This window comes from Alternaria burnsii (genome assembly GCF_013036055.1).
Source record: "Alternaria burnsii strain CBS107.38 chromosome Unknown 697, whole genome shotgun sequence".
NCBI classification, from domain to species: domain Eukaryota; kingdom Fungi; phylum Ascomycota; class Dothideomycetes; order Pleosporales; family Pleosporaceae; genus Alternaria; species Alternaria burnsii.
The window spans coordinates 232,080-253,041 of NW_024066120.1; the positions used below are offsets into that span (position 1 = coordinate 232,080).

At 51.0% G+C, this 20,962-nt stretch overlaps 7 protein-coding genes across 7 annotated transcripts; 2 read left to right on the plus strand and 5 right to left on the minus strand.

Moving 5' to 3' along the window:
* Window positions 1-59: 59 nt before the first annotated feature.
* GT037_008893 (substrate-specific transmembrane transporter) lies at window positions 60-1,863 on the minus strand (the record flags this gene model as incomplete). Its single annotated transcript, XM_038933940.1, has 3 exons — window positions 60-145; window positions 208-1,390; window positions 1,447-1,863. The coding sequence occupies 3 exons, from the start codon at window positions 1,861-1,863 to the stop codon at window positions 60-62; spliced, it is 1,686 nt and encodes a 561-aa protein (XP_038783285.1).
* A 518-nt stretch (window positions 1,864-2,381) lies between these two features.
* GT037_008894 (uncharacterized protein) lies at window positions 2,382-2,570 on the minus strand (the record flags this gene model as incomplete). The annotated part of the gene is made up of 1 exon (XM_038933941.1): window positions 2,382-2,570. The coding sequence occupies one exon, from the start codon at window positions 2,568-2,570 to the stop codon at window positions 2,382-2,384; it is 189 nt and encodes a 62-aa protein (XP_038783286.1).
* A 1,008-nt stretch (window positions 2,571-3,578) lies between these two features.
* On the minus strand, window positions 3,579-4,826 carry GT037_008895 (uncharacterized protein; the record flags this gene model as incomplete). Its single annotated transcript, XM_038933942.1, has 1 exon — window positions 3,579-4,826. The coding sequence occupies one exon, from the start codon at window positions 4,824-4,826 to the stop codon at window positions 3,579-3,581; it is 1,248 nt and encodes a 415-aa protein (XP_038783287.1).
* Window positions 4,827-6,605: 1,779 nt separating this feature from the next.
* Window positions 6,606-8,267, plus strand: GT037_008896 (uncharacterized protein; the record flags this gene model as incomplete). Its single annotated transcript, XM_038933943.1, has 2 exons — window positions 6,606-7,257; window positions 7,318-8,267. 2 exons carry the CDS (start codon window positions 6,606-6,608, stop codon window positions 8,265-8,267), a joined length of 1,602 nt encoding a protein of 533 aa, XP_038783288.1.
* A 259-nt stretch (window positions 8,268-8,526) lies between these two features.
* On the minus strand, window positions 8,527-11,459 carry GT037_008897 (uncharacterized protein; the record flags this gene model as incomplete). The annotated part of the gene is made up of 2 exons (XM_038933944.1): window positions 8,527-9,969; window positions 10,026-11,459. 2 exons carry the CDS (start codon window positions 11,457-11,459, stop codon window positions 8,527-8,529), a joined length of 2,877 nt encoding a protein of 958 aa, XP_038783289.1.
* Window positions 11,460-13,285: 1,826 nt separating this feature from the next.
* GT037_008898 (uncharacterized protein) lies at window positions 13,286-16,084 on the plus strand (the record flags this gene model as incomplete). Its single annotated transcript, XM_038933945.1, has 4 exons — window positions 13,286-13,857; window positions 14,760-14,976; window positions 15,220-15,491; window positions 15,601-16,084. 4 exons carry the CDS (start codon window positions 13,286-13,288, stop codon window positions 16,082-16,084), a joined length of 1,545 nt encoding a protein of 514 aa, XP_038783290.1.
* A 460-nt stretch (window positions 16,085-16,544) lies between these two features.
* Window positions 16,545-19,967, minus strand: GT037_008899 (het-domain-containing protein; the record flags this gene model as incomplete). Its single annotated transcript, XM_038933946.1, has 5 exons — window positions 16,545-16,593; window positions 16,749-17,373; window positions 17,777-17,843; window positions 17,900-17,974; window positions 18,744-19,967. The coding sequence occupies 5 exons, from the start codon at window positions 19,965-19,967 to the stop codon at window positions 16,545-16,547; spliced, it is 2,040 nt and encodes a 679-aa protein (XP_038783291.1).
* Between the last annotated feature and the right edge of the window lie 995 nt (window positions 19,968-20,962).

The following is a 20,962-nucleotide window of genomic DNA, read 5'->3' on the forward strand; positions in this document are numbered from 1 at the left end:
CCCTACAAATACGACTCATAGACCATCATGTCAAAGAGCGCCAGCTAGCGTCGCGCTGGCTACACAACTTCTCTCTGCGAAGTCTGTATCGCACTCTTCTCACCAATATCCTCTTGCAGCTTGTCCTCTGGCGTGAACTCAAATACTAAGAAAACGAGTTAGTTATCGAGAAGCCAAAGTGGTAAGGAAGGTGACACAGGAACTTACAGTCGATGGCAGCAGTGCGGAACTTGCGGGCGGGCGTCTTCTTCTTGAAGAGGTAGTCAATCTCAGCAAAGGATCTATCCTTGGTCTCAGGAAGGAAGAAGAAGATCCAGATCACCCAGATCAAGCAAAAGCCAAAGTAGAACATGCCAGTCTTCGCGCCCCAGTTCCATGCAGTGGGATCGTTGTTGAGCATGCGAGGGTTGAGCTGCTGCACAGCAATCTGGCCACAGACGTAGAGGGAACGACCGATGACGATGGTCTGAGCACGAACACGGGACGAGGCCATCTCACCGACAATGACATAGGTGGTCGGGCCGAGAGAGATCTTGAAAGCGATCTGGACGAAGATGAGGAAGACGGCGACGGGGATGGCAACGTCCGTGGCGGAATCCACGGCGAAACCCATGATGCCAACGATAAGCATGCAGAGGCCGATGGACGCGGAGCCGTAGAGGTAGAAGGTACGGCGGCCAACCCAGCCCATCATCCAGATAGCGATCGCGGTGGCGAAGATGTTGACTGACTGGATACCCATAGTGTAGCTGAAGGCGTTGGTGGCGCTCATACCGATAGCGCGAAGCATCTGTGCCGCATAGTTGGTGATGGACTGGCCATTGAAAATCTGGATGATCCAGGCCATGGAGACAATGAGCGTACGGCGCTTGTTCTCGCCGCGGAAACAGTCAGCATAGCTAGCGTTCTCGGCTTCCATCTTTTCCATCTCATTGGTGTGCTTCATGAGGGCAAGAGTCTCGCGCATCGATTGCTCGGTGTAGTGTCCTGGGCGGGCCAGACGGCGCAGGCTCTTCTCGCATTCTTCAATCTTGCCACGGCGAATCAGGTACCATGGTGACTCGGGGGCGAACCACGCGACAAGGAAAAGAGGTGGGATCCACATCCACTGGAGACCGTAGGGGATCTTCCAGCCGGCGTCGCTTTCAATGGTGATAGTGCCTTTGAGCACACCTGCGGCCAAGAACGAGCCAGCACCCCAGCACATGGATACCCAGGCAGTAAGGTAGCCACGCATGGCGGTGGGAGCGATTTCAGCGGCGTAGGCGGTGGTAAGGGTTTGGAAGATACCCCATGGGATACCGCACAAGATGTTACCGACAAGAAGCATTTCTACACTTGTTGAGAAGAAGAGAATGAAAATGGTGGCTGCCATGAGGACCATCGCGCCCTAAAGGAGAAGATGATCAGCGGGTTTCCAGATATCATTGTCAAGAGGAGACCTACCAAGTACACCCTGCGAGAACCGTAGCGAGACTGTAGATAACCATTGATCAGGAGACCGATGATCGATCCAACGTTGTTACCGGCGCCGATGATCGTTTGCCATTGTGTCGACACAACCAGGTCGCCGTCGACGTTGTAAGTGTTACCGAACCTCCGACGGTAGGCGGGATGGGCAAAGAAGTTGTTGATGAGACCGACATCCATCCCCTCCATGACCAGAGCCATGGATAAGAGACCGGAATAGATGGCGGCGGGCCGGTAGCGCTTGAAGAGCTCCCCACGTGGCAGCTTGGTCTCCGACTCAGAGGCGGCGGCCGCAGCCTCGACGAGCTGCTGCTGCGTCGAGTGAACGCCCGCATCGAAAGAGTCTGGCCGTGGCACCGACTCCATCTTGGCGGAATCCTGCACCGTAGCCATTGCGATCTCAGCCAAAGGGAACTGAGGCCGTAGTCCGGTCAACTACACCAGAGGACTGATGCGATGGGTAGAAGATTCGCGGTGCGCGAGTCCACCAGGCGATGTTGGTGAGGAGGAAAGAAGGGAGAGGAAGAGTGCTGATCCGTACAAGGGGTGTGAGTATTAGGTTTCTATATGTTGGCACCCTCGGCCACCACTGGCCCGAAATTTCTTGGAATCAATCGAACAAGCAGGTAACATAGTCACGCCCAGCGAGGGCGAAGACAGCCACGAGACCGCCACGAGAGCCAAGATGCGGGGATGGCTCCCCATGGGGTCGGTTGCGCCTAATGTGCAACTTGATTGGTGTACAAACTACGCCACACCCAGACGGGATTAGCAGCCAACCGAAAACCAAGCTGATAATTGAAGGAAATTCCGGAGATCCGGACACGAATGACCCCTAAAGGAAGCAAACCCAGGTTTCTCCTCTGTCGGTCACCTCAATAAAAGAGTGACTGTCTCGGTCGACGGCGCTGTCATTCGCTTACTAGACCGTGTGGTAGGCTAACGGGGATGCCGTGGCCGTGAACGTGGAAGAAGCCATACTGGCGCGCAGCACCGCAGACCTGAGCGACGACTCTGTCGTAGATTTCTCTCTTGTTGCTAAAGGTCCAGGTACTGAAATCGATAGTGTGGAGTTCCAGGCTAGCGTCAGATGGAGACATGGCGATATGCTCGTCTGCTCATTCTGGAAGAACCGGATCTGGGCGGCTATACACCAAATGATAGAGACATCCACAGATGCTATATCATGCAAGATCAAGGTTTTGGTGCCAGCTATCAGGCCACCCTGGTTCGTGGGGTTCGAGACTCGGAGATTCTGGCTTGGCCTGCACGCTTACATCCGAATCACGACTCGTCAAGACTGTATCCAGCAGAACGGGAACGTATCACTCCCACCTTTCGGTTTCATTTCGACCGGAGATACTGCACGAGGCGGCGACGTCGGTCTTCGCGGTTTAGTTGCGACGAGGTACTGGAAGCCACGGTAGATAGCCACTATGCTTGTCCGTTGCACAAGGCTCGGCGCCGTCGCTTGCGCGCTTGGCTGGCTTACGATATTCACGTGAGATGAGATTAGCGCGTATGGATCTATCTAGCGAGGCGATTTTGGAGATAATCATCACTCGGACAAAGCGGGATAACGTGCAGCCAACCAATCTTGGCTTCGTTCGATCCGCAATCCTACACCATCTTGACCATAACGAGCTCTTCACTCGGCAGGAGCAGAGCCTGATTGGATCTTACTCGAACGTTGTGAAGTCAGAACCAGAGGGACAATCGATCACTAAACAAGAGGACTTCGATCGCACTGCCAAAGACGCGGAATAACCCTAGTCGCAGCTCCGTGAGGTCCACGAGCTGACCCAAGCCAGAGCACATTCGTGACGGGCAGCACTTTGTCCGCCAAACCAAGATTAATTGTCTTTCAAGAGTTGCGTGGTTCTGATGTACAATGTCGCGTATGCTACTAGATGCTTCGAGGCGAGGGTGGGTACCTGCATGTAAGGTGTTGTAGTCGATGACAATCCCGGAGATAGACATCGTATTTGGCATTGGAATCAGGTAATGGGCCGCGGGATGTACCACAAGTCATGGAGGGAAACGTAATTACGCTCGACAAAGAATACATATAGTAGAAGCAGTTATTGCTAGAAAGACTAGTCAGGTATCTATTTAGCTCGCTTGGCGTCCAAAGACCATTGCTTGCGGCCCAAATACCATTCGAAATTCTGGTCTAAATCCACATCTGACCTAGAAGTCTCCGTTGAATCAACAGTAAGTTTATCCTCGACTTCATTCGCCATTATAAGCGCAAGCATACAAGTACTGTAGCTGTACTTTGCGTCGTTCAATACTGTGGAGTTCAGCTTGTAGCGGAAGCTACAAACATTTGCAAATATTGTGAGCCTATCTGAGCAGATCAGGCTGTCACATCTCTCCATCGCCCTAAATAGCAGCCAGTTTGCTGAACGTCCTGACAGGTCCCCCCCGTGATAGAAGGATTCCACCAAAACCTCATGCACATTGTCAGCATGATACTGAGTACATACATTGGGGGGATTCATTAATATGAATATATGGCGAAATGAGAAGCTGACATCGCTTCCAATCCAGTCTAAAGACAACTGTGCGACCGCATCGCTCTTGTTCCCAACTGGAGCTAGCAATACGCATGCTGAAGCACAACGCCTTTCCTGGAATGTCCAGGCGCGTGTGAACCATCGATCGGAATATAGGGAGGACAATATCTTGACAGCGTTCTTCTTGAACTCATCGTAAAGCGGCCGGATATCAATACCACCTGGCCAATCTCCAAAATTTGGGCATGACAATCGCTGATGGCTGTATTGCAGAATCAGCGCTAGGGCGCTGAGCATGGTGTCGGGGAGTTCTGTCGACAAGACGGCAACGGTCCATTTACTTCTCTTGTATATCTTGTCCATGATCTGCAGGTGCCTTTGCTTATCTTCTGCGTTTCCCTGGTATATGCACTCTTGGTCGATCCAGATGTAGGGAATTTTGTGTGCTCGCGCGAAACACCATGCACGGTGGAATATCATAGTGGGGCAGTTGATTGATCTGAATGGCGCATCTGGAGTGGCTCGATCCTTGATACGATAATCTGATATAGGCTTCGATGCATCTATCTCTTGCGAATGGGCCCAGGTGTACGAGACAGATATGTACTCTTGACCAGGTGGGAGTTCACCTGGCAAGGTAAGGGCATAGTCGGAACAGTTCTCATCTGTCGGCCAGCCGGTGGTTATTTGATAAGGTGTGATGAACCGTAGGTTCAAAGGCGCATCATCCTCCACAACTTCCACTAGAGCTTTTTCCAGGATATCTTTTACGCTGGAGACCAGGTTCTCTTTACTCCCATGGATCTCGCGGAACGTACGATGCGAGTCTCTTTCCATGTTCGTTCTCATACACAGACGGGCCGGCGCAGTGAGTCTGCGGTGGTTCTAATTCGAAGATCGCTTTCTGGAGTAGAGAGCGGATGAAGTGCGCAAGGAGGCGTGAATGATTTTTTGGACAGCAACGACGATAACGTTGAGTTGAACGCTTGTCAAAGATCTCCAGGGGATGGGGGTGGAGAGCGACGAGAGATGTAGAACCTGATTGCCGGTAGAAGCTGTAGTTACTGACACTAGGCTGCATTGTGGGTGAGGCTATGCTAATGTCACGCAGGGATGCGTGAATCCAGTGGCTAATCGCAGATGTCCATCTTGACCGATCAGATCTCCGCATTGAGGCGCAGACGACAGCATAAAGCGTCGCATTGATTCAGAAAGGAAGTGTCGGTAGACGGAGAAGCTGATCCCCAGTAGATGGACTAATTCAGGACACACTCTGGCCTACCTCGTCGCCGGATGTGGTTATACAGGGGTGAGTGAGCGCAGCAGCCAATTTCAGATGCCAGTCTTTACCAACAAGACCTCTGCATAAACTCGCAGTGATGGGGATCAGGAAGGTTTCAATAGTGCTTGCCAGGAGCTGGTGTTTGCGCCTTGGTGCACCAGGCTTCGGCGAGGCGGTGGAGCCAGTGGTGGCTGTGTCTGAGAGGTGGGGCATTTCTCGCGCGGGCCGCGTTCCTGGTGCGTTATGGCAGATGGTTTAGCACCTACAAGCAACCAAAATCTGTCACTCGTCAAGCACACTGCACTGGAAAAACTCGCTGACGCGTAATAGCACTAATCTTTGCCTTTCCAAGTCTGGCACATCGTCCCGCCCAGCCCCTCTGCCACGAACTTACGATCGTCCGATGACATGTCGCTTGGCTCGCGACCGTGTTGACGCGCCCCTCGCTGCCGCTGCGGGCCAAAACGAACACCAATAGCTATTCGCCAGCCGAATACGAGGCTTGTAGTCACATTCACTGCATCTGAAGCATATCGCGCAGGTTTCGCGGCGGCTGCAGTTCTTCACGTAGAGCTGGGGTAGTCAAGGGAGTCCGGTTCGCCTAAGCCTGCAGTGAAGGGGCTTGTGGATGTGATGCCGACATATACATAGAACAAGATAAAACTGCTGCGATGGAAATGGTTGGCCTCTCTAAGAGCCCAGTTCACGTCCTTTGCCCCGCCATCGCAGGCGGCGCGAGCCGCGTAGGTCGTGTGAAAGCCGTTCTACCTCCCAATCAAATTCCTTTGGGTTGTAGACAAACGTAGATCTATACCATGTCTTGTTTAGCCAGGCTTCGCAAGCCTTTAACATCGAGTCCTCCGCACCAGATTTCTAATGCAATACGAGAAAGCTGTGGTGCATGAACATGGCGCTCCGATGCACCCTACCAGGATCTGTCATTTCAGCCTTTCTCACGTTCTAAGAGTAAGCACTCTGCCCGCAGAAACGAGCCTATCAACCTGTAGGTATCTAAATCTGACATGCAACGAGACGGTAATCTTGCAGTTTGCTAGGCCAATAGTTGCTAGACCCGCCTTTCCAAGCAGTCTCCAGGAATGCAGTCAGCGACCAAAGCATCAATTCAGCCAGCCACACAACGTAAGGCTCATCATCAGGCTGGATGCGGAAAATGCATGTATAAGAAACTGTACCTCACTTATAGTATCAGCCTTGGATCTCAACCTCAATCTCCCCACGTTTACTTCAAGAAAGCATTGTACATTGTGTAAGTCCTGATGCCAAGTCCGGTCACGTCATTACTCACAAGTCTATATAGCAAGTTTGATCGTACAATGTCCGGAGCAGAAGTCGGGCTCGTTCTTGGCATTGTATCGTCCGTGATTACAATCGTCAAAGAAGCTAAGAATGTTTACGATGCTGCCAAGGACACCAGAGGCCTACCGAAGGCTTTCAAACAAGTCAATGGAAGATTCCCACTCGCTGTCACTCTTCTGAAGCTCACGGAAGAGAACTTGAGGAGCAAGCAGAGGCTTGATGATTCCGTCTATCGCGAAGTGGATGAGGCCGTGAAACAATGCGAAACCCAAGCTAAAAACATCCGTGATCTCTTCAAAGAGGTCATACGAGAGGAGAATGATACATCCTTTGACCGGTACAAGAAGGCTGCCCGAGCTATAGTCGGCGGCAAAGGGAAGAAAGTCGAGGAACTCATGGCAGAGATGTTGAAAAACATCGATGCATTAGTCAAGTTGAAGTTGATGAGCAACGCGACCGAGGATCAGCTGAAGGATCTTCAAGCGGCAATTCAGGAAATGGTGGACATGGAACCATCCCTTCCTGATGAGGGAACTGGGGGTGTGAATCAGCAACACACCGGCAGTGGTCATAATGTCGCAACAAGTGGCCATGCAAGCAGTCAGATAAACAATGGTGATGGAAATTATATCCAAGGACTTCAAGGCGGAGCCACTTTTAACAATCATAGTAAGAAAAAGGAAGAAGTTTAAGAGCGACAGTGAATAGATTCTGACGGACGTCGGATAGGTCTCATCAAGCCCATCATCAATGTTATCTTGCAAGCAACAAAATCTTGGCCTGATTTTATGCGACAGTATGGTTCTACTCCTCCAAGCCCAGATGAGAAGTTGTGCGACGCAATGGCGTCAATACCTAGAGAACCCATCCCAGCTCCTCCCAATCCTGATCCGATCGGGACTCGGATAGACTCGCGTCGCACTGCTTCGTCGTCTCCATCTACACCCATCATAAAGACGGAAAATGACCCATCGGAACATCCCCTTTCATCTTGCTCTGTCAATCTAGATGGTTACTTAGTGGGCAGTACTAAATACAGATTGAAGAAGCTAGAGGACGACTCCGATGACTTCACCAACAAAGACTGGAACCGCATCGTCGCTCTCACAGAATCCTCTGAGTTGGAATCCTGGGCTTCGTCGAAAACATCGGCCGTCCTTGTAGCGTACGATTCCTTATGGTTCGAGCGCAATGAGGATGTGCTTTCTTACCTCATGGCTAGTATTGTCACTTATGATGAGCCAGCATCAACGGATATCACTAAGCTATATCACTTCTGTCAAGCCAAATACAACGTGTTACAAGTAGCACAAGACCTGCTTAGGCAGCTTTCAAGTGAGACGGCTTCGAATAACCTGGCTACGACAACTGAACAAGCCGTAAGCCAGCTGGTATCTCGCCTTCGGCAATTGCAGTCCACGCACAAAGTCGTGTTGTTCATTGACGGATCAAATGCACGTAGCCTCGATATCAGGCAGTTGATCATGCCATTATATGACGTCGTTAAAGATGACAGGGAAAACAATCGATTGGGTTTCAAGTTGTTCTTAATCGTGGCTGATCGCCAAGGATGGGATTTTGGAATAGATGATATTCTGTGTAACGAGGTACCGGCTGGAGGCGACCGTGAAGCCGAGTGTTCTGAGGCTGAGTTTGGCATGAAGTGGGCTTTCGATTAGTTGCGACATGTTTCAATTCTATATATGTAAACATGAGTTCCGTCATCGGTCGTGCAGGTGCAATCTCCAAAACTGTTTTTGTTCCACTAAACAAGTCGGCATCGATATTCGGGTGATCAAAATTGCAATGTCCGCTCAGAGTTATTTGAACAACGTCGTGAGCAACGAAGGTAATTGTGATGAACAGCATGATATATTGACGTAGCTATGGAGATTGCCACATGATGGCGCTGAAGAACGCTGGATTGTGAGGGTTGCGCTAAGTGAGGTCCTGGCGGTCGTACGATATATTTTCATCACGTTCGGGCTGTTTTTTTCCGTCCTTAAGTCCTTTGGCAAATGCACCGAACAGCTCAAACACCTGTTCAAAGTGTCTTATTTCAACTGTAATCCAATCGCCTTCTGCCAGTCTCGGCTCAAGAATCGTTTCCCTGTCTTTTTCCGGCTTCTTTCCCTCCTCGATCACGAGGTGATGGTGCTTCTGGCGCACTCTGTCTTGCATCGCGATGAATATAGCCAAGCGAAAAGCTGTTCGGATTTGTCTGCCACTTGTCCATGGACTTTCTCCCAAAGGTTCTTTTGTGTCTTTTGTGTCTTTTGACGTGCCTGACGTTGTGCTTGTGGATAAGTTGTACTGTTTCACCGCCCATTCCCTGGTATTCTCCGCGATTTCAACGTGAGGTCGCTGTTCTTTAGGTCTGTCACCAAGGAATTGATCTGTCATGAGACTGTAGCGTTTCCAGATTTCAGTGATGGCGTTTCGGTTCAGAGGCCGATATGGCAAGGGCAAAGTTACTCGATCTCTGACAGCTCTATCGAGTTGCTCAGCCCAGTTCGTGGTTATAATTATGATACCAGGGTAGTCTTCGAGATGACGCAAGAACACACCGACCACTCTATTCCGATCGTTCGTACCGTCCGGTTGTCGAGATCTCGCAGTCAGGTAGACGTCACCCTCGTCCATCAGCAAAATACAATCCCACCTCCTTCCACGTTGAAAGATACGATCTAGGTTTCTTTCTAGAACTGCAACTTCACTCCCGAGCTCTCCAGGTGTGATCGGGTATAAGGCTCTCTCAGTTCTGGCAGCCAATGCCTCAGCTGTGAATGTTTTTCCGGTACCTGGATGTCCTTGGAGCAAAATAAGAGTACCCAGACCTTTACCATGAATAGGTAGACGCTTCGTGGTATCGATTTTTGCGGATTTCTGCACTGCAGCAAGGAGCAAATGCTTATGCCCGTCTTGAAGCATGACTTCATCCCATAATTCTTTCTTGAAACGGTGATTGTCCAGACCTCCGATATCGAGATTGGCCCAAGTTCTTGCCGATAGGACAAAGCCACACACAAGTCTAGGGAGTATCACGAGCGATTTGAGGTCCTTCTTGACGTCGAAACTGGAGAGCTCCCGGGCTACTGTTGCTAGCTTTTTGGTATCACCAATATGCTTGAAGTATTGCCATTCCATCGTGATGTCGTCGTGTATGTTGTCAATCATTGAATCACCTGAAGTCATCCAGTAGTCCTCTTCCACTTCCCTAGTGTCCCCAATCTCCAGAGATATGCTGTGCGAAATGGTTGAGGCTCCCTCTGAGAAGGGTGACAACATGCCTAGAGTAGATATGCCTAATCTGCCATTGCCGAAAAGCTCCGGAGCATCTTGGCGGGCTCGTTCCGAATCGATTATGACTTCAGAATCGTACTCCAATCTACAAGTCAGCCCTGTTGTCAAGAACGTTGCCCAAGTATAGATCTTACCTGCCATAGAGTCCCATACTCGTCGATACCAGGGCCTTTATAGCTTTTGATCATGCCCTGCTTTAGTTCGCACATCCGCTGACCTTCCAAACTGAGGCGTTCCAGATACTTTTCACCCGATGCGTCTGGAAATTCAAAGTTGGGCCGGCAGAATGCCACGGGAAAGGCAAACAAACTCCGAATTTCCCTGAACCCACTCCAATGTGGTATGTTCAACGTTTGTTCTATGGGTACACAAGTGCCGGATTGTTCGTCAGTATCGTAGGTAAAGCCCTTGAGGACGAATCGGTTCATCTTGTCCTTGCTCCCTGCTCCTGCAGTGTCACTGTAGGCATCATTCAAGTTCATATTCGACTCGCTGTTCAACACTTTCCTAGCACCCGAGTATTGCAAGACCTGCCAGAGCTGTGGTGGGCTTCGTGGTCGAACAGTATCAGCAGACTGGCGCATATAGACTAATTGTCCGGGCTCATACAGAAGCCACAAATCTGCAAATTCTATCATAGCGTTACTGCTGTCCTGAAAGCCTCCTTCCCCGAGGAGATTACGGCGCCGCTGGAAGACGCTCGACAGCTGGACATCGAAAAGATCGATCAATATGAGAAGCTCTTCCAGTGTGGCAGGTGTCCAGAAAACCTCTGGAAACTGGCTGAACTCAGGATGTTCGGGTCGTTCGTCTCGCAACCATTGCGCGAATTTCCTTATATCCTGCTCGAACAGAACGAAGAGTTTGAATGGATACAGATAAACGACTGAGGTGCTTCCTGGAAGTTTCGCAGCATCCTTCAATTTTTCCGTCTTTCGCAAATCCCATGTGCGGTGCATTCCACAACTTTTCTCCGCAATGAGATCAAGAAGTGCTGTCAAACGCGCAGAACGTATTCTAACTCGGCTCGGCTTCGCTGCTGCTCTGTCCGGAAAGGTTCCGAACGGTAACTGCATACGACGACTATATGGTAGAGTATTTTCTCCGTCGTCTGGGAGGACCTGCAAAACTTCGATAAGATGAACGCTGTTTCCTTCCGATGGCTGCTCATGGAAATGATATCTGTCCAGAATTTTGATGGTTGGTTCGATGACCGGTGCAATGTCTTCTCGTGCAAGGTCTTCTCGTGCAAGGTCTTCTCGTGCAAATTCTCCTGGCACGAAGTCCTCTTGTGCAGAATCGTAGTTACAACTTTCGTCCGATATGTAGCCGCTATCGTCAAGATCGTGCGATTCAACGTCCACGGGAGTCAGCTCATCCGCTGTCTCGGTAGACAATCTCAGATCTGTAGGTGGCTGATCAAGAGTCACCACAAGCTTACTTAGAGAAGTGGCGGTGCCCTCTGTGTCGACACCTGGATGCCCATTCTCTTGAGAACCAGCTTGGTGGTCATCGCTTAGCAGAAGTTTGGTTGCACCATTGGTATGTTGAAGGGATGATTCAGACATCTTAGAATACTGACGATGTGTAGGGACAGTGAACACAATTTGAAAGGATCATACAGTGCATCAGGAGAATATTTGGCATCGTACAGGACTCATAATCTCAAGTACTAAGTCGGCTGGATCAGCGCAAGCCGCACCCCGTATTTACAACTGCATGTCAGACCCTAGATTAAATCAGCTGAGACCCGGATCCGGCGATTTAACCACATGGCGTATTACTTGCAGCGCCTCATAGAGACTTGGCCTCGCGTATAAGATAAGGTGGGTGGAGGAGACGCCTATGGCTGGTTTGTTCGGCATGGGTGATTGGTCGTCTTACTGTACGAAGTATTCAGCGCCGGACACCAATCAGGTCTGCATGGCAGCCACCTTTGCAAGCCGATCAACGATCCTGCCGGTGGCAAGGCTCTCTGCCTGCTCAGCCAACTTCAAGTAGCGTACCGGTCAGTTAGCTGTTTATAGGGTAGATGCTAGCGAGATGTTATGATTGCACTTGTTTTGCCTATGCTTGCAGTGCGCATCTTGTCCTATATTGCATGAAGACAAGGTGCGCACCGCGAGTGCAAGCTTTCGACCATTAAGATAAAGCGTCGTTGTGAACGGAAGAATTGGTATATGCTGGAAGCCGCTATCGTGGGTTTCGTGGTGTTGTGGTTGTGACTGCCTGCCTACGTGGGCCACGTGAGGGCGCGACAAGCTGTACGGCATCGGCGCGTAGAGCCGTAACGCAGAATATCCGGCGCAATGTATGCGCAAGATGAATGAGTGTTTGAGGCTAAAGCGTGCCTCCTAAAACTGGAGTCGTGGAAATGCAGCTTCTACCCCATCTAAGGTTCACCACTGATACTCACAGCCTGGTAGAGTCACCACATAAGTGTGGACGCAGCCTCCATGCAAGCACTCAAAAGATTTCGCGTATGAACTTCGCCACTATGGAGAGATGCACTGCAATTATTAGCGTGGACGAGCGACTGAGAAAATCACCAAGGCAGAAACGTCCACCAAAGCCCTCACGTGAGGGCGCGACAACGTTGCAAGCGCTGTATGGCTTCGGCGCGTAAAGCCGTCGCAATTGGCCGGGAGGCATGTGCGGAAAGTCAGGATCTGCTGCAGGGTGATGCGGCCCCAGAAGCAATAACGAGCGAGAGAGGAAAACAAGAATTGGCGGGTAGAGTACACGCGGTCCGGCCTGTCCAGTGTGCAAAGCAAGGTTGTTCCTGCGAGGTCAAGATGATGTCCAAGTTCAGGCGTTGCGCCTCCCGCGGAGCGTTGCGGATGGCTTTTACTGACATGACGACGGCGATGGCGATAGGAAAGACAATGGTACTGATTGGGATATGCTTTGATCAGTAATAGAGCCGTGTCTGCGGGATCCGCCGGGTATGTCACGTCGTGATGTTGGGCGGTGCGGGAAGTGGTGTTGAGGGTTCAGCCTCCTATTATTGGGCCCCAGCCCCCATATTGCGATGAATAATTGCATCATGGCGTCGTAGTCAACCAGCGCACCGCTGTGTCAAATCTCACGCAAGCGTGCCCTGCTTTCCCTTTTCCTCTTTTACCTTTGACGGATTCTCGGCATCCTGCAATTGCATTTCCTGATCTATCTCCCCTCCCTCAGCATTGTCTTGTGTTGTGCTGCGCGCCCACACAAGATTGATCTGCCCTGCACCCCCACAACTAGCGCCGGCATCGTCGGTCTCAGGCCAGGAACTGCTGTTCCCCCAGACGACGCCCACCCAAACACGCCAAATCCTCAACACCACCGCCACCACATCGCTGCCAGAGCGCGCATTCTCGCGGCCAGTGTCGCATACCCGACTGCCTTTGCCATGCCGGCCGTACGCGACCACTACAGTGCCATTGCGAACATGGCGCCCCGACAGCCTGCTCTAGACGTCCCAGCCATTGTCTTCGCTGCGCCCAAGACAGCGCCCATGGCCAAGCGACAGAACGTCATATACACCCAGCAAGGCATAATACCCACCTACTACAACCTCTCCGGCCCGGAGCCAGGCACCGTCGTCGGCATAGTCCTAGGCAGCGTGGCCGGCTTCCTCCTCATCTGCTGGCTCATTCAGTCGCTGATGAACACCAACAATAGGACGGGCACGACGACGGCCATGGCGGGAGAGGAAGAGATTGTAGTGAAAAGGCGACGCAATTCACATGGCGGACGCAGCTCGCGACGCCGGTCTGAAGTGCGCGAGATTAGCAGGAGCCCAAGACGGAATAGTGGGCGGTCGCAGATTATTGTCGAGGAGAGGAGGCAATCGGCGCCAAGAGCGAGGAGCATCATCGTCGAGGGACGGCATCGTGTACCGGGCGATGATGTCGTCGAGGTCATTGAAGAACACGAGGACTACCGCGAGAGGAGAGGCACCCGCGGAGGCCGGGGATACCGGTAAGTCTTGGGATGCTATTAGACGAGAAGACAGAGGTGCTAACATGTACAGGTGAGCAGAGACTAGCCGATAGCTCTCCGGTCGCGCCTCGTTCCCCCGATCAAACTCGTCGCAACACACCCACATTCTTACGTGCGACCTCTCTCAGCCGTCGCACCATGGATACCCCCAGAATACCCCCTTGCTTCTACCGTACTCTGTTTTCTTGCACTGCATCTACTTGTTTCTCTTCTTCTCTGTACCATAATATGGCGTTTCCCTAGCACTTGGCGTTCGAGTAGCGGCATTGGAAGCGACGACACTCAGTATGAAAGCGGAGGATTTGCAATGGCGACGGACGTGTACCGCATGATGCGTTTGATGTAAAGCGACATGAGCCTCCAACCTTGTAACGTATGGGAAAATGATTGTAGTAATGCTCACTTGCAGGTATATAGTAAACTTATGATCCATGAGATCAAAGTAGTGATAGTAAATCGGACCCAGCATTCACTTGGCACATGGTCTTCCTCACATCTGCCCAATGTGCGTTCGTACACCTTGTCTGTCGCCGCGCTTCTCCTATTCTGTTTGCAAACGTCTTGTTGCAAGATGCGTAGCCTGTGCACTCTCTCGGCTTGACGAGCGTCTCGTCCCGGTAGCGCGCGGAACTTGCGCTGATAATTCCGCCCTCTACAAGGCTGTTTGTCACACGGCTGCTGTACCATCCGAGCGCATTACACACGATTGGTACTTGCTCTATCAACCACGACTGTGCAATTCGGCACTACGAACACCGCTCTGCTTACCAACATCCCAAACATGACCACGATACTCGGATACATAATGTCGATATCGTACTCTCTGTTTGAGATATCATCGACTGGGTCAGCATCACCGCATCAACCCTCCATAACAACAGCCTCATGTTCTCACGCATCGCACAATCTTTCAAAAAAGAGACGGCACCATCCTCCAGCAGGACCCATCGCTCTGCCAGAAACATGAGCAGCAACTCTAGTACGACAATGTTCCGCGGCCTACCCGTTATCCCGGATGAAACCTACACCACAAACACTCCACGCAAAATCTCCAAATCTTTCCTCGCCGCCGAAGTGGAAGAGGGTGTCGGAATGCGCGTACGCCGCGGAATCGGCCTATCCAGATTACCTCACCTGAGCCCTTTTATCATGCTAGATCACTTCAACAGTACCTTTGGAAACGACAGGGATGCCAGTGCACCCGACCATCCCCATCGCGTAAACAATACCATCTCTTTTACCCTTGCACTTGCCTTGCCTCTTTTTTCTTTCTTTTTTCCCCAAAGCCAACATACATCGTCGTGTTGTTACTGCTAACAATCCATCACTTACTTTCCGCAGGGCCAAGAAACAATCTCCTACATCATTTCCGGCGGCGTCGACCACGAAGACTTCGCGGGCAACAGAGGCACGCTCGAGGCTGGAGACTTGCAATTCATGACTGCGGGGAGGGGCATCATGCACAGCGAGATACCCATCCACAACGACAACGGGGAACCCAATGTAGGCATGCAGTTGTGGGTTGACTTGCCCAAAGAATTAAAGTACTGCGAGCCGAGGTATCGAGATCTCAAGGCCAAGGAGATTCCTGAAGCGGTGGAAGATGGCGGCAGGTAAGTTCTTCCACATTCTGTTCAGAAAGTAAGGAGAGAGAGAGAGAGAGAAGTGATTAAAGATGTGCAATAACTGACGAGGTGCCCGTTTCTTCCCCCGTCTTTACAGAGTCCATGTAAAAGTTATAAGTGGCCTAGCATTTGGTGTCGAAAGCAAAAAGGAACTCTCCTACACTCCAGTTTGGTACCTGCACTTCACCGTGCAACCAGGCGGTTCCTTGCACCAGTCTTTACCGCGGACTTGGAACGCCTTTGCCTATGTCCTCGAGGGCGTTATTCAAGTGTCTAACGGCAGCGACGCCAAATCTCCGTCGCGATCAATCGGACAATTCCACATGGCCGTCTTTGAACAAGAGGGGGACAGCGTATTCATCAGCGTCAGCGCGGATGCAAAAGTGGCTGCAAACTTCATCCTGGTTGCGGGTTTGCCGCTGGACCAGCCGATTGTTCAGTACGGCCCGTTTGTGGTTACGAGTAGGGAGGAGGTGCAGCAGGCGGTGAGGGATTTCCGGAGGGGGGAGAATGGGTTTGAGAGGGCTGTGGGTTGGGTGAGCGAGAATAGTAGGTCGAGGAGGAATTCGGTCGTGGTGTGAAGGATGTTGGTTCTTGGTGTCGTGGAAGAAGTAGTTGCCGTACATATTGGTGTTGGTTCAGGAAATGGCTCGAGAGTCTGTGGATAGTTGTGACATTTTGTCGCGTGTGGTAGAGCGCTACGTGATAGGGGTGATTGAAGAGGTTATGCTGTTTTCACTTATCCGAGGATCTCACTGTTAGTTGTAACTATGAGTCTTGGACGCATAAAAAGCTTGTATTGCCTAAAGTGATACCCCAACTGGCAAACTTACCCTAAAAACATACAGCGAAATTCGTGCCATTATACCCTTAACAAAACTCCTGTATATAGCCTCAAAGTATCTTCCTACAAGTCGCCCCATTCATTTTCAATAGACAATCTTCGACCCCGAGCCCGCCTCGTTTCCTATTCCACCGTCCTACCTGACCCAGAAATCAGGCGCAACAAAAGCCCACAACGCCATTTCCTCCCCCCATCACTCAAATTTCATCTGCCGGCGACGCAACGACCTCCCTCCAATCCCCGGATCTACCAATATGTCAGCGCACCGCTCGATCACACGCTCCACAGATGCAATACACACCAGTACCATTCATCCCACAACCATCAACAAAACACGCACTCGCCGTGTGAATATACCCATAAAAACATCCACAACACCCATCGCCTCATCCACAACATACTTGCGATTTGTCATGGGGACATGTGCCGGCACCTGATCGCACGTGTTTGCCGAAAGGTTTTTGTAACCCGTATACGCACCGCCTTCGAGGCGGGTGCAGGGTACACCCCAGGGGACCTGCACGGTAATGTCGTTGCAGCGGTCTGCATAGGCTTCCCCCGCTGCTTTGACCACCTTGTACGTGTCGCGTGCGGCTGGCGGGATGGGAAGCCAGGATTCTTGGCTGTTCCAGTATTGGTAGCCTGTTGCGTTGAAGGCCCAGTCGCCTTGGCCGGTGACGATGCTGTCGATGAGGTTTACGTTGCCTTCGGTATCTAGGGTCATTTGGGTGTGAATGACATATGGATGTGTGGGGTCGGTGATGATGAGCTCGGTCATGGTCTTGCATTGCGTTGTGTCGAGGATTGAGCGGTGGAAGTCAATGGTCAGTCCGAGGGCTGGTACGCCGCCGAGGATCGAGGCCGTCTGGTTGTTCTCAAAGTACTCCATTGAGTAGGCGAGATTCTCGAATCGGTCGTGCTGGCCTGTTGCCATTAGGTCGACGTACGAGTCTGCTGTACTTTGCAGATGTTCGCGTGTGCACTCAAAGGCCATCGCAGACGGGGCCATGGTCGCGAGAGCGAGAACTAGGAAGGTCATGTTGGTTGGAGTGATTGCACTGCCGACCACTGGTAGAAGTGAACCGCGGCGAGGGTTTTCTCGCTCCTTTAAGCCTCCTGAGGTTCAGGATGTTCATGGGCTATTCACCCGGTTCCGTGAAAGAGGTTCCTGCGTTCCTGGATATCTTGGACGAATGGTAGCATTTGGAGTGCTGCTGGTAATCTGATAAATCAAGTCTAGCTCTTAACCATATTGACAATGACAGTGGGGCATCGCGGCATTAAACACCCATCTCCCGATTCCACGCAACCCCACACGGCCGTTATTGATGTACTCTGCGATGTAGTGCGGACAATCAAAGCTCTTGCTGTCTGACGTACGGTAAATGTCCGCAGTTCCGCAATTGGCAGGCGATCCACGATGCCTCACAGACGTTGATGCAATGATCTTCGTCCCAGTCGTCTAGGTAATCCCACATTGTGTTCATAGAATGAGCCTGTATGTGATCAATATTCTTGTGTTTAGACTGCCTTGTGACTAGGACAGACGTACTATTTCCTGTGGTGACGGTTTCCGCAGTCCATCGTCGTCGGTGACGTCTTCGGCGCCGCCTTCGTCGCTGACCGCCTGGGGATGCGATAGCTTCGAAAGCTGTTGCTGATCTTGCCGCAATAGAGCGAACGCGTAGTAAACGCTATAGATCAGTAGGGAGGAAAGTGAGAGTACCAGCAGGATATGCGCAACTCGGAATATCGCCTTCATCGCGGGTCGCTGTCGATTGGCGATGTTGGCGCTGTTGGACTAATGCGTTTCGTGCCAGGTGGAATGGCTGGTGGGGTGCGCTAACGCGCTACAGTAGCGCGTTCTTCATGTTCAGCCCAGGGTAGGTCGTCCTCTCGGGTAGGCGGTTTGTTCAAACAATCCGCACCTTGATTCTGGGGCATCTGGAAAAACTTTGCTTATGCTGTTCGTCGGGTATCGATTTTAAGAGTGCAAAAAGTGATTCTTGCGCCCCAACAAGCTCGTATGTTTGAGTCGTCTCGTCCTTGCGACGCAGGATTATCCATACATCGCTCCATGTCAGCTTCTCTAAGCACGAGCAAAGTATATCACCAGAATGTGCCTTATCAAGGCGGATCCGAAGCTTTAGAGGACCAGGCCAAATAACCTCCGAGATCTCATCTGATGGTTCACGTGAGCTGCAGACCTGCCGGAAGAGATCATCCCACACAGCGTGGAAACCATGCATCCCCCTTTGGGTGTCAGGGTCGACATTGACCTCTTCGTGCGTCCGTAAGACCCCTAGGCAGCGAACGTCGCAGACTAAGGAGTTCCTTTGAGATATCTGTATACCCATAGGAGGTTTGAGGTCGTATGCTGCAAAATGATAACGTACCAAGCGTGGATCCGGAACCCACGATGGCATCCTTAACGATTCCTGGTTGTTCGGGGTTTCTGCAGCCCAATAGAACAACCATATCCATGCGCCATTGTCCAGCATGGTCTCGGCGAATTGCTGAAAGACTTGGGCAATCGTTAACGAGTAATCAATGTGGATTTTGGGTATGGCCATGCTCGCCAATGCATAATACATGTCTTTGGGTTCAGAGCACTCTGATGAGTAAAAGAATCTCAACAACCATTCCCAAGTTGATTCTTCCATGATGTCGTGGTTTCGAGAGTTGCACAATTTTGAGAGCCCCAGTGTTCGGGTGCCGAAGGAGTCGTCGCTGGCTAGTCCAGTAATATCCGTTGATGTTTCCTCAAGCCCATGCCCAACTCGCCAGATTGCATCAACAAGGTCGGCGATCCAATTTTCAGGAAATTTTGAGGTATCCAGAACGTGCTGGCCCCAGTACCAGTAATGTGTATTGGAGAGAAACAGTTCCTGAAGTATCCACCGGCGCTTCCAGTACCGCCTGGAGAAGAATTTTATGGCCATATTGGTCATATCTACAGCGGTTTGCTTAAGGAAATCATTGGATCTGAAACACCCTTTCAACCAGTTGACATGTGCGTCATATTCATTGAGATCACCACCGCTAGATTCACTCTGCTGGTATGCTACACAGCCAGAACAGAGCAAGGAGTCCTCGCTAAGGAGAGGAAGAACGAAGCAGTTTCGATCTGGCAAGTTTGGTTCCTTCCACGGCTCTACCTGTTCCGTGCGCTTCTTCATACGCTTGAACAGATCCAGCGTAACTTGCTCTTCCTTCTCTTCAGTACCGTTTCCAAGCCAGACAAGGACTTTCTCGGCTCGAGCATAGATATCTGCCATCATGGCGACCTGGACGGATCTCTCAACATTATCTTGCTGATTGATGCAAACGGCGTCGATCCAGATACGTATAGGTTTATCACAGACTCTGATTCTCTCTAATCCCTCGAATAGATTCCTAGTAACCCATTTCCGATTACCGTGAATGAATATTTCGTAGTCCTGTGAAGAGTCGCCGTCTTCATTCATGCCCCAGCTGTAAGATAGAGCATCGTATGAGGCTTCTTCAAGCTCTATTGTCTCGATCATACATTCGATGGCATCGGTATGCTGTTCGGCGGGACAAAGCGTTAAGATCCGGATGGATCGAGCACTCGGTAACGTTTCGTACTCGTAGAGCATGCTGATGAAGAGTCACTCTCAGGATCCAGATAGTCTTAAAGATGGTGTATTCTTGTCTTGTAAGACCGGCCAGGATATACGTGGGACTAGATAAGGCCCGCGATTTTCCAGGACTGTGAGGTAGTAGAGAGAGCGTATGGCGATATCACGTCCTGATCTGACTCATGAACGTGGTAGATGGTATAGATATATCGTGCTGTCGAGAGTGTCTCAGTACTGACTGACTGCCACGTAGACGGTCGCGGAGGATACCACCATAAAGCGTTCAGCCTCAGCTGGAAGCTAGCTGACTGCCAAGTAGACTGGTCCGGTGGATGCCGTCATAAGGCTCTCAGCCTCGGCTGACAACCTGCATCTCGATATTCTTGAACTCAGGCGAGCCAATCATCTAATGATTACCTGTATTTCCCGAATATGCCTCCACGAAATACCGCAATTGCGATCGCACCATTATTTTCGACTTTGCTACACACGCGTCTCATTAGACACGCGTTGGAAACTCCATCCAGCTCTGGGTTATTGTCTGATATCTACCCACGACTAGAAGCACCATTTTTTTTTCTCTATTGAGAAATATGATCATGTTCAGACGACTCGAACTGATTACTTACTCGTCATGGTTTGTCTCTGAACGAGCTAGCGATGACTATCTAGTCTACAAAATCCAGTCACTTGCAGTCCGAGCGGGCAGAAGCTGCTCTGCATAGACGATGGATTCCAGGTGGATGTGCCCAAATTTCCGCGACTATCAACGCAGGGTTCTGTGCAGCGTGCGGAGACAGAGCATGATACACTGTAGCCTTCGCGACTGACCTTTGATAGACTCTCCTTTTTCTACATTTTCTACAGCACCTTGGTCGTATATTGACTGCAGCGACTCTCTGCTTCAAAACCACGATCACAGAATCTGGAATCCATCGCTCAAATCACAGCACTCCTTTAAACCAGACGGCATTCTCTACCCGTCCCTCCCTGTAACGTCCATTAGCCTCGGG